General features: G+C 39.3%; 1 protein-coding gene across 1 annotated transcript; it reads left to right on the plus strand.

Annotated features, from left to right (window-relative positions):
* Positions 1-6: 6 nt before the first annotated feature.
* DGKE (diacylglycerol kinase, epsilon 64kDa) lies at positions 7-8,911 on the plus strand (the record flags this gene model as incomplete). Its single annotated transcript, XM_010012458.1, has 11 exons — positions 7-296; positions 1,929-2,088; positions 2,539-2,658; positions 3,559-3,702; positions 5,981-6,138; positions 6,436-6,487; positions 6,631-6,744; positions 7,236-7,307; positions 7,821-7,948; positions 8,475-8,586; positions 8,720-8,911. Coding segments are annotated over 11 exons (1,542 nt in total), but the record flags the coding sequence as incomplete, so codon positions are not given.
* Between the last annotated feature and the right edge of the window lie 7,229 nt (positions 8,912-16,140).

Below are 16,140 nucleotides of genomic sequence, written 5' to 3' on the forward strand. Positions count from 1 at the left end.
CGGAAGAGCAAGCATGACTGGCACTACACAGACCTCTTCGGCCAGCCCTCCTACTGCTGCGTGTGTGCTCAGCACATCCTCCAGGGCGCCTTTTGCAACTGCTGCGGCCTGCGTGTCAGCGAAGGCTGCCTCAAGAAGGCTGACCAGCGTTTTCATTGCAAGGAGATTATGATGAGCAAGAGTGGAGCCCACAGCTCCATGCCACACCACTGGATCAGAGGCAATGTCCCGCTCTGCAGCTGCTGTATGATATGCAAACAGCAGTGTGGCACGCAGCCCAAGCTCTGCGACTACAGGTACTGCAGGGGAATTTGACTTCGTATGAGTAAGTACGATGCCATATCCGCAGGGTTATTAGAGCATGTTACCCCGAAGGAGGTTCTGCAGTAGTCAAATGTGAAACCCTATTAAAGAAAACAACTTCAAAGAACCTAAAATTAAAATGGATGCTTGTGGGTAATTGGAATCAAAGATAGGAGTATGGCATTGTATCTCCTGTCTGCTTGCTCTCTTAATTACTCCAGACTGATGTGCTGTCTGCTCTATAATTACATATTAAAGGCTCTCTGTGTCCAGGAGAGTTTGTATTTTAGGGCATGACCTGAAGAAGGTTCTAACGCCCTTGTCATCTGTACAGTGGGTAGCCTGAGCAATTTGGGTGGCACAGCTCCCAGTTCAGAGCACAGGAATGCGTGTGCAGCTCTGCAAAACTGGCATCTGCTCCCTGTAACTAGAACAAATAACCATCCTAAAGCTACTTACGTTCATTTCTAAGGATACTCCAAAAGAAAGCTAATGGGAAGTTTTAAGAGCTTCTGTAATACAATCTGTTGTTAAAGTTTGTGGTGAGAGTGTTAAAAAATTCAAGGAGCTGTTAATGGGCTTGCTCAGGGATCAGTAAGGCTGCTGGCAAAGTTGTCAGCATGACACAGAGGCATGTTATGCCAAAATACAGTGCTAGTGATCTAGGTCCTGGGTACAGTGTAAGTGTTACTTCAGCCTTCTCAAAAGATGTCATCTTTCCAGCATATATTCTGCCAGCTTTTGCTTTGCTTCTGTATAATGCTGTCAGATGGCTTGGTAAGTAAGCAGAAAACGAGCATACTATTGGAAACAAAACCTTGAGAGAGTGTGCGTAGCAGAGGAGGGAAGGAGAGGGGTTTGAAGGCAAAGGAAAAGAAGGAAAAAGGAAAAGAAGGCAAAGGAAAGAAGAGCGAAAGAAGAAAGTCACAGTACAGGGCAAGTATCGTTCTACTCTGGTGTGCTGGATTAGTCAGAAGGACTCCAAAAATAGCTTTCACAGCTGCTTAAGGCAAGGCTTTGGATGTAGCAAATGAGGATTAACATTCTGCAGGGGCTGGCAGTGGATATTGCAGCATTTCCTCTTGTTCTAGCCCGTTTTCCGGGACAGCTTTTAGAATACATAAAAAGCTGAGCAGTTTTCCATAACAAAATCCCAGCAGCCTTGTACCAAACTGTGTAACCTTTTAGATTTCAGTCTTAAAGGGTTATTCTGCATCCTAAGACATTCATTAATGGATGTTACTTGTAACACTTTATTAATTGGAACTCTAGTGTTTCATCTGTGCTCTTGAAGGATGGATAGGAGCTCAGATTCTCTCTCGGTGTAACTGTTAGTATTGCAGGCAATGCAGAAGGATGTTTATAGCACCCGGGTTTGGAATTAAAAAGAAGGGAATTGATTTTAAACTGTTGGTTTTGGGGTTTTTTTCCTCAATTCAAATACTCTTCTAAACTTGCAAGCACATGGCCTAATTATGTCAGTTTCTGTGGCCAGTGTGCTTAAAATAGTACTTACAATGGTGCATGGAAGCATAAACACTTTTCAGAGTTAATCTGTCTAAAATAAATGAGCAATATGGATGTGCCTGTTGTTTGAGGATTTCTTTTCCATGGCTTTATTCCAGATGTGTGTGGTGTCAGTACACTGTCCATGATGAATGCATGATGGATTATTTAAAGACACAGAAGTGTACATTTGGAGAATTCAGAGACTTAATTATTCCACCATATTATTTGTCTACAATCAACCAGATGCGTAAAGAGAAAAGAACTGATTATGAGAAGGTAATGGTCTGCTGCTGCTTGGGTTTTAATATATTCTTAAGAATCCCAGATAAACAAGCAGAAAAACTCCACACACATTACAACTTGAACTCAGAACGTTGTCAGGTGAATGTTTCAATCCATATGAAGTGCTTGTAGTGTTAATTCCGAAGCGTCTGTCATTTTATTCACATGGCAGTTGGAACATGAGCAGACATTTGGATTTTGTTACTCCAAACCAAGACTGAGATTTGGTTACCTTACTTGAATGTTTTGTGATTTTTCTGCTGCTGGGTTCCTAACATTGTAGTATTGTTATCCCAGGCACTGCAGAACAGAAATCTTCAATCTTTATGTTTCTGTTTTGACGTCCTCATTTCAGCACTCGCAGGGTCAGGTTTTGGAACAAGGCTGTAAACATTCCCAAATGTGCAGTGGTTTTGTGCCTGACTGACTTCTGCCCTTTTGCAGGTAGCACCTTACTGCAGAAAGCACTGGATGCCAGTAATTGTACTGGCCAATACTCGCAGTGGAAACAACATGGGTGAAACTTTACTAGGAGAATTTAAAATTCTGCTGAAACCTGTTCAGGTATTTACAGTGAAAAGCTACTATAATAAAAGTTTAAAGTAGAACATAGCTTTTTTCACACAATGGTAGTAGGATCTTGTGGAAGTGCAGTAAAGGAAACAAATCCAGGCAGTTTGTACTTTTAGAAAGGATAGCTTTATAGAGAAAAACGAAAACTGCAGAGGCTATTCCCACCCCCAGGTTTGTTGTGGTTCTAATACTGGTCCAGTTTTTTATTTCTAGTAATACATGAAGCAATTCTGTTAATGATGAGTGTCTGGCTCTTGAAACTGCGTGCAACTGTTAGAAAATGAAACATTTAGATCTTAATTTGAAACCTATATTTGTTTAAATCCTCACTTGTGCAAATGTCAGTGTTTACAGCTACTGCCTTGTGTCGTTGCTTTCCCTTTAAAACCCACGGGGATGGACCAGGATGTTGATGTAAGGCAGGCAGTTGTTCCTTGGATTTCCTGGCTGCACATTAATACTCTTCCTTTGAAGTTCAAAACCCAGCCTTGGAATACAGGCTAATAGAAATCACTATGTGTGTGTTTTAAATGCATTCCAATCAGGCTTGAAAGAATAAACCTCTTTGTGTGCTGGGTATTTAAAAATAACTTTTATCTAAAGTCTTTCATCTTTACAGAATTTATCATAGATCCAGGCTTTCCTTAGGACTCTGTCAGCTCAGTTTATCAATAGCATTTATTCCCAGTGAAGCAGCTGGAGCTCTCTTGCGAATTTGGGAAAACAAATCCTGCTCATAGAAGTCAAGACAGGTCATTTCCTAATGTAATATTGTAAATGTAGAATCTTTGTTTTGCATTAGAATGATCTTCTTGAAGTTGTTTATCTGCAAGGCAAATCCTGAGTCCTGTTCTGTGAGCTCAGGGATCTCCTTATTTTTCTCTCTTCTAGGTTTTTGATCTAAGCAAAATCACACCTGCTAAAGCACTCCAACTTTGTACCTTGCTGCCTTGCAATGCTGTCAGGGTTCTTGTCTGTGGTGGGGATGGCACAGTAGGCTGGGTCCTGGATGCCATTGATGAAATGAAGATAAAGGTATTGTGTTTTAAATTAAGAGATGTTTTATGGTGAAATGAGTTTTGGAGTTGCTGAAGTGCTGCACCTAATCTCTTAACCTGTATTTATGGTTTTCATTTTACTGAATAAGCCTAGAGAGAAATATTTACAGGATTACTTACTCGTACCATTTCCCTGGTAGTTCAGGAAGAGTATGAAAGCTTTAGATTTTAAATGATATTTAAAGTTGTTCTTTTCTGTAAAAGAAGAAAAGAACAAGGTGCAGAATATTTCATGTGTTGTTCTTTCCTCTTTGTCTGAAGAGATTTATTTTGCTGTAAATGGCATTGCTAATAATGGCTAATGCTCTGACTAGTTATTTCTCCCAGTGCACTCAATCTTCTATAATAACCTCATAATGTTGCTGGATATACTGGTTATATTACCAGTGCATGAGTGAGTGCAGTGGTTTGCTCCTGCTCCTTACCATGTGTTCTAAAGAACTTATCAGAGCTGTTAGTCTACTACTGTAGACTCTACTAACAGCAAGTAGAGAAGGAAAATTAAGCTGTATGTTTACTGTTGATTTGAAATGGAAGATATTCCAGTTTACGGGGCACTACTTAGAACTGTTGAGAAAATAATAAATGAAGAACTATTACCAGGGCTTTAGTGCTTTACCTATAAACGTTCTCTTCAGTAATAAAAGGAAGAAAGTTTCTCTTCTTTATATAAATGTGGATTTTGTTGTTGCTTTGGATTTCGTTTTGGTTTTGGTTTTTTTTTGCTGTTTGGCTTTTTTGTTAATACATGAAATGTTTTAGTTGAAGGTCATTATTGCTACTTCATGCATAGTCAAACTGAGCTTCTTTCAGGGTTTCTATGTACTGATAAAGTAGAAATGCAACAAAGCATAACTATAAAGGTTAATGAATGTGAGTATATGGTTACTTGGTCTTGGACACCTGATATATTGTCCCTAAGAGCCAATATAGTTGATGAAATTTGTGTTCTTTTTTGTTGCCAAATACTCAAATGGAGTCATTGGAGTTACGTAAATACTGATGAGATTATCAGCAAAACATTTTTATTATCAGCAATAGGTCATTTACTCCCTTTGGTTTATCTCGACTCTCAAACACAGGTTACCTAGCTGATAACTGTCCTTGAAAAAACAGTAACCATAATGCCACTTATTGCAAGTACTTTTCACAGCTGAGTTTCAAAGGCCATAATAAATCTGAAATAACTCTTTACCCTTCTGTGGTAAAGAGAACAAAAACCTTTGCTGAGGTGGCCATTCTGAATGTCTGCTGCTGTCACTTCCCCTGTGATCTGCAGAGGTGATCATCATCTGCTCCATCTGCTGATGACAGTTGGATCTGTCTGTGTATGTGGCATCTCTGAAACTTAGATACTGATTTTCCTTCTTTGAGTATGTGAATCCCTGTCCTTGGCTGAATACTCATGTTATGTGCATCTGCTGTTTCAGATGTAACCTCACTTCAGTCTTGTAAGAACGTTTGGGTTTCTTGTTATGGTTCACAGCCTTATGTTATGTCTCTCTTAATGTTCATGTCACTTCCCAGAGTTATAGAATCCCAGCCTGGTTTGGGTTGGAAGGGACCTTAAAGCTCAACCAGGTCCAAGCCCCTGCCATGGGCAGGGTCACCTTCCACTAGAGGAGATTGCTCCAAGCCCCTGTGTCCAACCTGGCCTTGAACACTGCCAGGGATGGGGCAGCCACAGCTCCTCTGGGCACCCTGTGCCAGCGCCTCAGCACCCTCACAGGGAAGAGCTTCTGCCCAAGAGCTCATCTCAGTCTCCCCTCTGGCAGATTAAAGCCATTCCTCTTGTCCTGTCACTACGCACCCTTGTAAAAAGTCCCTCTCCAGCTTTCTGGAGAGAACTGTTACTGCTTATATGCAGTAATAGTGTTAGTAACTTACCATGGCTGCAGCAAGTCAGTAGCATATAATCAGGAAATCAGATGACAAGTTCAGAGCTTCTCTTCTAGATCTAAGGCATCATCTTTGTGAAGGAATACTCTGATCAGTATTAATAATGCATTGTTTCCATGTTGTGTTTGTATTCTCTTTTCACAATGTTTTAACATTTCCTTCTTCTGCATTATCTCTACAATAAGTACCTAAATGTGCCATCTGCTATTACTAACTGTTGCCAGCTCTGTTGCTCTGCACTATGTAACAACCTGCTGTGAAGATTAATGATATTTATCTAACCTGAACATTTGGGGATAAAAGGGATAAAATGAGTGCCGAAGGAGGAGCTAATGTGCAGTGGTTTTGTATCCTAGGGGCAAGAACGTTATATTCCACGAGTTGCAATTTTACCTCTGGGAACAGGTAATGACCTGTCTAATACACTGGGCTGGGGTGCAGGTTATGCTGGAGAAGTCCCTGTAGAACAAATCTTACAAAATGTCATGGAGGCAGATGGAATCAAACTAGACAGGTAAGTAACAGTGGGAAGATAAGTTCTATAGAACCAAATACTACTATAGCTCCGTTGATATCCAGTTGCAGCAGTGTATGTAAAGAAACACAAGTATTGCTGGAGGGAACTGCAAAATAACTGAGGTCCAAAATTAGTCTGTCTTTAGTTACTCTACAAGGCTTAACTCTTTCATAGTTTGACTAAATTTGAATCTTTTGACTTGATCCCAGTATAGATATGAGATTCATAACTACAGCTTTGATGCTAAGTGAGAGCAGTCTGTCATGGGTCTAAGTAATGGCTGTTGTTTTTCAGATGGAAGATTCAAGTAACTAACAAAGGATACTACAACTTAAGGAAACCAAAGGTATGACTTGCAAGTATAAATATGGATTCTGTGGAATACCTGGATGTTTATACTAATTTTTCTCACTTTCTATTAAATGCTGTGGCTTTTAAATCCTGATAATGATATTTAATAAGACCATAACTAGATGTTGTATCTTACAGGTATTCACAATGAACAACTACTTCTCTATAGGACCTGATGCTCTCATGGCTTTAAATTTTCATGCTCATCGTGAGAAGACTCCCTCTCTGTTTTCCAGCAGAATTATTAATAAGGTATGTTTGGTAAAGTGACATTTTCCTCCTTGTAGTTGTTAACTTAAGGCTATTTTTTGCTCCATATTGCTTTACTCCCCTACTTCCTTTCATGCCATTTTAAGAGTTTGAACTCATTTTTCTTGAGGAGGGGATTCCAAGGGTAAAACATGCTTCCAGCCCACTCACTAGTGTTCTCTCTTGCCTCTGCTTGCTTGCTTACAGAATATGCTGTTCAATTTTTGTTTAGAATGTCTCATTTGCTTAGAAACTTAATGGATTAAAGATGTTGCCTATTTCCTTTTAATGTGGAAAGCAAGTTTGTTGTGCAAGTTGTAGTCTGTCTCATGAAGAGAGCTTAGTTGAAGGATGTGCAAATACGTTACATATTAATATTAGATAAGGTTTGCAGAAAAATAACTACACGTTAGTATTTCATACTCTTCATATGATTTGCCTTTTTCTAACAGTGTTTTCCGTGCTCCCTGTTTTGTTTGGGCTCTTTTTTACAGGCAGTTTATTTTTTTTATGGAACCAAAGACTGCTTAGTACAAGAATGTAAAGATCTTAACAAAAAAGTTGAGGTAAGTTTTTTAACTTGCATATTTTCTGGACAATTGGTGGAGTGTAAAAACATCCCTTGTGAAAGAAAAGGGGAAAAGCTTTGCAGCTTACATCAGTATGATACTTGTATAGAATGGCTTAGACTTGGAGTATTTTTGCAGATAGACAGAACATTGGCTTATTTCATGGAATTCATGTTTTTGAGCTTACTAAAAATCCCTAATTTATTCTCTGACCTTGACTCAGTTCTGTGAGTTCAAGTACTGATACTCAGATAAAATTTGCCTTACACCAGAGACTTACATACGTGAGAGTTCCTTTTTCTGTTCTCTATTAAGAGAAATCTATTACAGCTTAGGATATCTTGTGCAGTAGAAGTCGTTTCTTCTAAAGTATGAGAAGGAGACATTCTGTTTGTACAGGGCCAGTTTTTCTTCGAGTGGAAACCTATTAGATGCACAAAGAGAATAACCAGCTTATACTGAAGTACTGAATTTGATCCACAATAATAAACTTCTGTTTGTCTTTTAAAGCTAGAGTTGGATGGTGAGAGAATCGAGTTGCCCAATTTGGAAGGCATCATTGTCCTGAATATTGGATACTGGGGAGGCGGCTGCAGGCTCTGGGAAGGAGTGGGTGATGAACCTTACCCCTTGGCGAGGTACACAGTGCACCACCTTCTTCTTTTTTCCTTTAATAGTTCTTCTAGTGCAAGCAGTTCTCTCCAGTACAGTGCTTATGTAGGCAGACTTATCTGAAAGTCAGAAGGATTCTTTGTGGCAGTTGGGCAAGGTCCTAAATCTAAAAAATCAGGCATTAAAAGATTTTCCCATAGATTAAGAACTGGATGAAAAGACAAAAAATTGTACAGGTTTATGGAAGACAAAGTCACTGTGGGCCTTAAATATGCACAGTGGGGCTTGGCAAGTCGTACATCCATAGTTGCCAGAAGCTAGATGGTGTGTACCAGCTGGAGTATCACTCCATACTTGTGTTTCTGTATGACTTCCTTTGCTGTTCAGTGGGATTTGTTCAGTGCTGGCCAGCACAAATATATAGTTTAACCATGTCTGTAGAATAACATGTCTTCTCTATAGGAATAGCCATAAAAGGACTGTGTAACATTTGGACAGGTATTCTAGGGCTTATGAGCATCACTAAAGAGAGTCTCCTTTCTTAATTCATAGATATGATGATGGACTTCTGGAAGTTGTTGGTGTTCATGGTTCTTTCCACTGTGCCCAGATTCAGGTCAAACTAGCAAATCCTGTTCGCCTGGGGCAGGCACATACAGTGAGGGTAAGTGGTGGTGATGAACCTGTTTTCCCTAATTTATTATTTTTCAATACTTATCAGCCTGTTGTAGTTGTAAAAGGGATCTCCAGAGCTCCTCTGAGCTGCTGTGATTGTGTGTTCTTCTATTTAATACTAGCTGATCTTGAAGAGCTCAAAGATGCCGATGCAGGTGGATGGAGAGCCATGGGCTCAGGGGCCCTGCACTGTTACCATAACTCATAAGACACATGCACTGATGCTGTACCACTCGGGTGAACAAACAGATGATGACACTTCCAGCAGTTCTGAGGAAGACCACGTGAGAGAACTGACAGATGAAGATACATAGATTTTGTGGAACTTAACAGAATACAGCAATGAACTTCAGCTCATTTAAAAACACTGAGAACACCTAATTTAGATTAAAGTTTGTGTCCTGAGGTTCATACTTGTGAATGAACTAGTGCTGAGGAAAAAGCCATGCTTTTGCATTCGTGAAAACATTCACAGCTGAATGACCACAACTGTTTTGCCTTTTAGATTGGTGGTGATGCGCAGCCTTTCCAGCTGGAGGAGTTAGTTACTCTTAATGGCACAAAAGAGACAGATACTTCAGCCCTCCCTTGCTGTGGAATTAGATCTTCTGCTCATACACAAGTCTAGTATGCAAAATGTTTGATGCCCTTGGAAAGGGGAACAGTTGGAGTTTGGCCTGCTTCCACCTGCCCTTTTCCCCAGAGCAGAAAATCAGACCAAGTAGGGTGTGAGCTGGTTTTATGACAACAGCCTGCACTTGGCTGCTATCTCTTCTTGGGAGCAGCACAAACACCTTTCTGTGCACCTGCTTGTGCAGTGGGTATCTAATAGGCTTGACTGGGAGAGCAGAGGATCTGGGAGTTCTTGGGAAGGTGGTTAGCAAGAAAGATGCTTTTGGACCAAAGATTTCTGGAAGTGTTGTGTTTGCAAATGACCTTTTTCAGTGGCCTTATGAGCCATAGATAGAATACTCCTGAGGTCCCAAGAAGGTACAACTTCAAAATAATTGTACCATGACTTGCTCTGAATGATCCTGTGGCTGACTCTGCTTCAGTTCAGCGAGAGGCTAATTCTAGTTTTTGTAAATAGCAACATCGTAGTTCTTGAGGAGGCGTTTTGGAGGAAAACTTGGACAAAGGAGCTGTCTTTTTACCTGTTTAGAGGAGGGTTTTAGAGGAAAAATGATAATTGGCAACTGTGCATGTTGGTCATGTTTAGTTTCTTAAAGATCTTGCTTCATAACTACCTGAAAGTGATCAATAGTAGGCCAGTCTGTTAACTGTTTCAGTTTTAAGTGTGGCAGCTGGGAGCTGAGTTCGCAGAATTTAGCAGGTTCTGGTGTTCATGTGTATAATTCAACTGGGGGAAAGAAAGCATGGAAGCATTTGTCTTCTCCCTGGCTCCTACAAGGGTCAGAATTACCATGTTGGACCTGAAATTTCATTTCCCATATGAACATATGTAGAGAGAAAGGCTGGTGATCTATACTGATAGTAAAGGTTAAGAACACATACAACAATACATAGAAACTGTCAGTTTGGCATATCCGAAGCTTCTCAGGTTAAAAGCTTCTCAGGTGAAAACATCTCCATGGTTAACAGAAGTAAAAACCTGCTTCCTTTCTTCTTTTCTGTTTTAAGTATTTTAAGCCTGCAGCAGGTGAGAGCTGTGAGCTGAGGTTTAAACTTTGTCACTAAGTAATTAAATCCAGTTGAGTTACTGAAGGTGAACTTCCAAGTAGGAGAAGAATTTATGCTGAATGTATACTTTTATAAGCCAAGATCGTAAGAGAAGATGAGAGCTTTGGTCTAAACTTTGAATGTTGATGCTTTTGTCAGAACTCCTCCATTATTTTGGTGGTTGTGGGTCCCCCCCCCCCCTTTTTTTCTTCTACTAAATGAAAGTGATACCATTGGGTAAAGTAGGCTGTGTTTCTAGGTTTTGTAACTGAAACTGTTTTTCAACAATTGTAAAATGACATTTGCATTGATGGTGAATGAACTATTTATATTTTAAAATAATTTATTGAAGCCTTGGCAAAGTCAGTATTTTTAAAACCTTCAATTGTAATCCTCTTTGGAGAGCATTTTTAACTTGATGGTGTTCGTTGTAGAAAGTGTCTGTACTAGATCTTAAATACTACTGATTGTCAGTGAATTCGTAGCTGTCTGAAAATGTGATTAGAATGAACTGTAAAGCAGAAGCCATGTGTAAATTCCACATTCATTAGCTTTATACACCTCAACTTAATTATTTTACTGTGTGTAAATATGGAGAACAAATTAATAGTAAAAGCTGTGTAAAAAGTGTTTAAAATACCCAAAAGTATACTATGTTAGATAAAACCACTGCTCTTTTTTTAGTTACGAGGTTCAATTTGTATTAGCTTCAAAGAGCTCACTAGCTAAGCTATTATTTTTATATATATATAACCATCAGCATCCTTAAAATAGTGAAGTTCTGTGCTATGGTTCTGATCTAACTTGTTTACAAGCAAATGCCATGACTCTGGAAAAGCAGGGTATGTGCTATGAAAGGCAGGATGTTCTCAAGAGAAGCGACACCACTGGCTACTTAATCTCAGCTATTCGTAATACACTTTAAAGAGTTACCTGAAGTTGATCAGATGATTGTTCGAATTGTTTTATAGCCTAAGAACCTTTAACTGCTCAAAACCTTCATTCTTTGGACTCCTGATTATGTAGAAGAAAACTAATTGATACCAAAACTTTGAAAGTCTCCCTTTTGTGCAGTGAGTGAGCTGGCTTCTCCACTTGTGCTTTGCCCGAGTGGGGACCAGTGATCTTGTACTATGTTTGTGCAGGTAAGATCCTCCCAGTTACTCAAAAGGTGTGAAATCCCCTTTGGGAAATGGAAATACATCATTCCTTTTGGAGAAACAAAGGAGAAGTGAAAGTAGCATCTAATCGGGCACTTGTTTGAGGAAACCCTGGTAAATGGTCCTGTTGTATGGGACAGATCATCCCCTTGCATGTGGAAGTGAAGAAGCTTCTCTTTCACAAGCTGTCAGTGACTGCAGCAGAGGACAGGTAGCAAATGTAGCCATCATAAGCATGGGGAAGCCTTTTGTAAATTGTATTTGTGGGATGGAGAATATTCTGTAAGGTTGAAGTGTTCCGTTCCCAATCACACATGGGATCATCCATCTATTGTAACTATCTGTAGCTGTCATGCATGCCCAAAAAAAAGTTATTTTTAGACATACCATGTTAGCACTAGAATCTGTTGGGAAGTCTTGCTGTTTCCAACGTGCTGCCCTTGGATTTCTATGTATCCTCCTTTCCAGGATGTTGCAAACTGGGTGAAAGCCTGTTTTGAGTTAGTTTTATGGCACTGTTTTGAAGTCCAACTGCAGGCAGTAAATGCCAGCAATGGACTCCCAGATTCTAATGCTACCATAAATGAACTATTCTAATTTGTATATAGCTGTAGCTGCTTGATGTTGTCATGTTGTGACTGTAAAACTGTTACATGCGTTTTTAGTATGGTAGGTGCAAAAAGCACCAGTACGTACACATAGCTATTCTGTAGCTATTGTGAAAACATATTGGAAACCTGAAAACTCTGCAGTACGTTCTCTATCCAGAAGAGGGTACTCTGCAGCTGGGCCTCATGCTTTGCACTGAGGAATTTTTCCTGACCCTGTTGATGCTTAACGTTGGAAAAATACCACAAGGAATGTTTGAGAAAGACAAGTCATGAATAGTTTCTTCTGGCAGTCTTCAGTTATACCTCTGCGTAAACTGCACAGGTGAATAACAACATCAATTGTCAAGCACTCAAAAGTGAATTCACAAAGTTTTAAGCTTTATTAAGCTTTATTTATTGCTGCAAACACTAGCTTAACTGTGCACAGAACTTCTTGTTGTAGCCTTTGTTTTACTTTGTGTTTTCAATTCAGCAACTCATAGCAGGGTTAAACTGTTTCAAATGCCACGTGCATTTTGTATCTTTCTCCATGTCTGGACTTTTTAAAAGGTGTCTGAAGTCCAGACTTGCATTCTTCATCTTCAGAAACTGCTGAGGAGGTGGATGGCATTCATTTAGGTGATTTTTTTTCTATGTATGTCTATTGTTCTGGTGTTTGAAGCAGGTTAGAGTATTGTTTAGAGCATGCTTTTAAGAGCACTTTGGAATTATTAAAGAACATAGTCTTGTGGTTTCTACTGAAATGGCAATATTTCTGTTCCAAATTAATGTGGAATTTGTTCAAACTTGAACGTTTTTCTCAGCTGTTATGAATTCCATTTCGTGTTCATAATGTAAGAACTGTATAGCATAATTTATGCATTTGATACTCTTTTTGTATGTTCATTTTCGATGTTGCCCCTTCATAGGGTTTTTTATTCCAGGTCTTGCTTTTCTTAAGCACTGACTTGAAATACCATTTACTTTGGTTAGAAGCTTTAAGTACTTGCTCTCAGAAAACAGACTTGAGTTTCTTCTGGTTGCAAAAGAAAATGCTACCACGTTTGAACACCCTTGGAGAAAAACATCCTGTTGAGGCAATGCTTATAGCAAAAGTAAGTTAAAAGTATAACTTCAGCTAATTCTGTTTGAGAGTTTGTACCCCTGTACATTTTGTCCTGCTAGTGTTTACAGCTACTCAGTAAGTACTTTTTTCCCCTCAGTCATTTGAATTGCTCATTTTATGCTGTCTCACTTTCAGCAAAAAATGTCATTTGAGACAGTATCAAAAGCCCTGATTAAATCAGGTTAGTGAGCTTCTCTTCTGTCCACTTTATCCCTCGTGCCAGCTAGCTTATCAGAAAGGAACATTGGAATGGCTTCACACAGCTTATTCTTAGCCCAGCAACCCACTTGTTTGGCTTTTTCAGTCACCATCACCACACCTGATATCAGAAAGGTCTCCAAAGGCTCCCAGTCCCCCTGACCTATTCTGAATGCCCAGCTTTTGCTCTTGGCTGCTGAGGAGGAACCTCCCCGTTCTCCACAGGTTCTGAGAACTGATAGTTAAAGGTTCTGGTTTCAGTTTGGCCGGTTCCTTCTGGTTCTGTATTATGTTGCACTGAAGCTCCCAGGTTTTATAGTGTGTGTTATTGTATCTCACTGGTTTAAAAAACAAAAAAAAAAAACCAAAACAAAAATAACAAACTTCAAGCACTGTACCTTAGCTGTGAACAGCATAATGGTATCATTGTTGTAGTAGTTACTCTTTTCAACTTGGCAACAAATGCTTTTTGGTAGAGTACCACTGGAACCTAGTTATTCTGTGGGTAAGTAGGACACTTAGGAATCTTTGCATGTTTTCTAACTGAATATCCTTTTTTGTTCTGTATTCCTTACTAACTACTAGCAGTTTTCTTCCTTTTGGAAAAGAAATGATTATTTAACCCTTCAGTTAGGAGTAAAGTAGGATATCTTCTGATTTAAAAATACTAGTACTTAACTCATCCTGTTGAATGTGAACCACTTATTTTAAAATGTTCTGACTTTTTTTCTGATAAATTATAGCTGCTTCTTGAACACAGGAATGAGACAACAGAGACCACTTGTTTGTTTAGTATATTGAGAGAATTTACACATTCTGTATTTCAACTTAGTTTAGGCCTCGGTTCTAAAAGCGCGGCATGATCACAGTTTCTTTATCTCACTAAGAGTGCTGAATACACAGTTCAGGTTTTGGGCATCTCAGGGAGAGACTTCTTGCTGGAGTAAAGCCACATGCCTTGACTAAACCTAGTGACGTTACACAGATTTACATTAGCTGAGGATCCAGCCCTTAACTATTCAAAGGCATGAATGTAACCAAGACTTTGCTTTGTTTCCTGTAACTCCTGCCCTGTTTCCTGTGCTGTGTACCCTTACTGATGTCATTCACTTTTTGCGTTGTTTCATTTGCAATTTGTTTGTAGATTGCAGCGTCAAAAAAGGTTTCTTTTGAAGAGTAAGTGGGAACTTACATTGTGAGCTTATTGCATTCTGTATCCAAAGTTTACATCCCTCCAAAGCCATTTTGTCTGCTACCAACTGTTGTAATCCTTAGAGTAAGTACCTCCAGCCATCTTCTCTTTCTAGGATTTTTATAGTTAAACAGAATGGATTTTTATTTTTATAGCTTGTAACTTCAATATGTATAGTAGTTACTTCTAGTCAGTAATTAGTGGTCAGAATACTGTAAAAAATGTTACTTTTAAGAGCTGTAACTTTAAATTAGTAATTACTACTTGCAAGAAAATACCAGCATGTTAAGAGTTGGAAAAAAAAGTTATTCTTTAGCTTGGAACTACTGTGTTGCTGTGACTTGTGGTTTGTATTGAATGTGTTGATGTATACATTCTGAAGTTGCACTAAATGGGGACAAAAATGAGCTTAAAATGAAAGTAATAGATCAAAAAGTAGAATTTATAACACCTTAGGGTTGTTTTTAACTGATATAGGTGGCATTTGGGATTCAGCATTTATTTGGCTTTCCCACAAAACAGTAAGGAGGGAGGGATCAGTGTGCTTCTGACAGAACAGCTGTTTCCTTACGGTCCAGTTTGAGGTAGGTGTTACTTAGTGCCCAGACATAAGCTGAAGTTGTCTGTATCATTCCCACCTCTCTCCCCAGAAAACAGAATCTCAGAGCAAACCTGACTGCTCACAGCTGTGAAGTGTGAGATCTTACTTGCAAAGAAATAACCATTCAACATCATATTGAAGCTTCAATATAAATGTTTAAAGTCAACATTTGCTGATTATTTTTTTTCTTGACATCACGCGATGCTTTCAAATCCCAAATTGTTTCCCATTGTTTTTTAAAAGGCAGCAGGCTGCAATGAGAGGATAAGGAGGTATCACTGGAAAACTCTTAGTAATAAAAGCTGGGCAGTGTGTTCTTTATTTGCTGCCTAGGTACAGGAAGTGTGGTTGTGGAACGTCTCACAAAAGCCTCTGCTCTGTTTGAACCCTCACTGGCTTCATCCAGTATTTCTGAAGTGGTTGATGATACCATTGCCCCCTGTAATTGTGATGTTTGCTCAAATCATTACATGTGGGTGATGTGTATTATTTGAGTACTTGGGCCAGGTTCTGTCTGTAAGAAGCTGCAAATCCAGTGAAATCACAGAACTCCCGGTTCTGTGCTGGTACTCCACACTTACACAAGTGAAACTGAAGAAAACTTGCCTTCAGTCAGTTGTATCATGGCCTGTCCCTGTGACTTCAGCTCCCCAATGCTCGTCTGGGTAACATCTGCTCCATATTCTTCACAGAATTTTGTAAATGCAGATTTTTCACAGCACTGACTCTGCTACTGAATTTCCTAATGCATCTTTTTGTTGTCTTGTTATTTGTACTGTATTTCTCTGTAGATTAAAGTGTGTGGATTAAAGTATTTAAACTCAACTTTTCTTGTTCCTCACTAAAAGCAAATGTGAGTTTTCAGGTCTGTAAAAACAGTGATGATGATAACTGCCTGGCTTTTAGAGGGCTGCAGTATGATCAGCTTGGTCATCTTGAGATCAGGGTTCTGTTTTGTTGAGTACCGCAGCTGTGCTTGTGCCTGAGATTCCTGCT

This window comes from Nestor notabilis, unplaced genomic scaffold, assembly GCF_000696875.1.
Source record: "Nestor notabilis isolate BGI_N333 unplaced genomic scaffold, ASM69687v1 scaffold3854, whole genome shotgun sequence".
NCBI classification, from domain to species: domain Eukaryota; kingdom Metazoa; phylum Chordata; class Aves; order Psittaciformes; family Psittacidae; genus Nestor; species Nestor notabilis.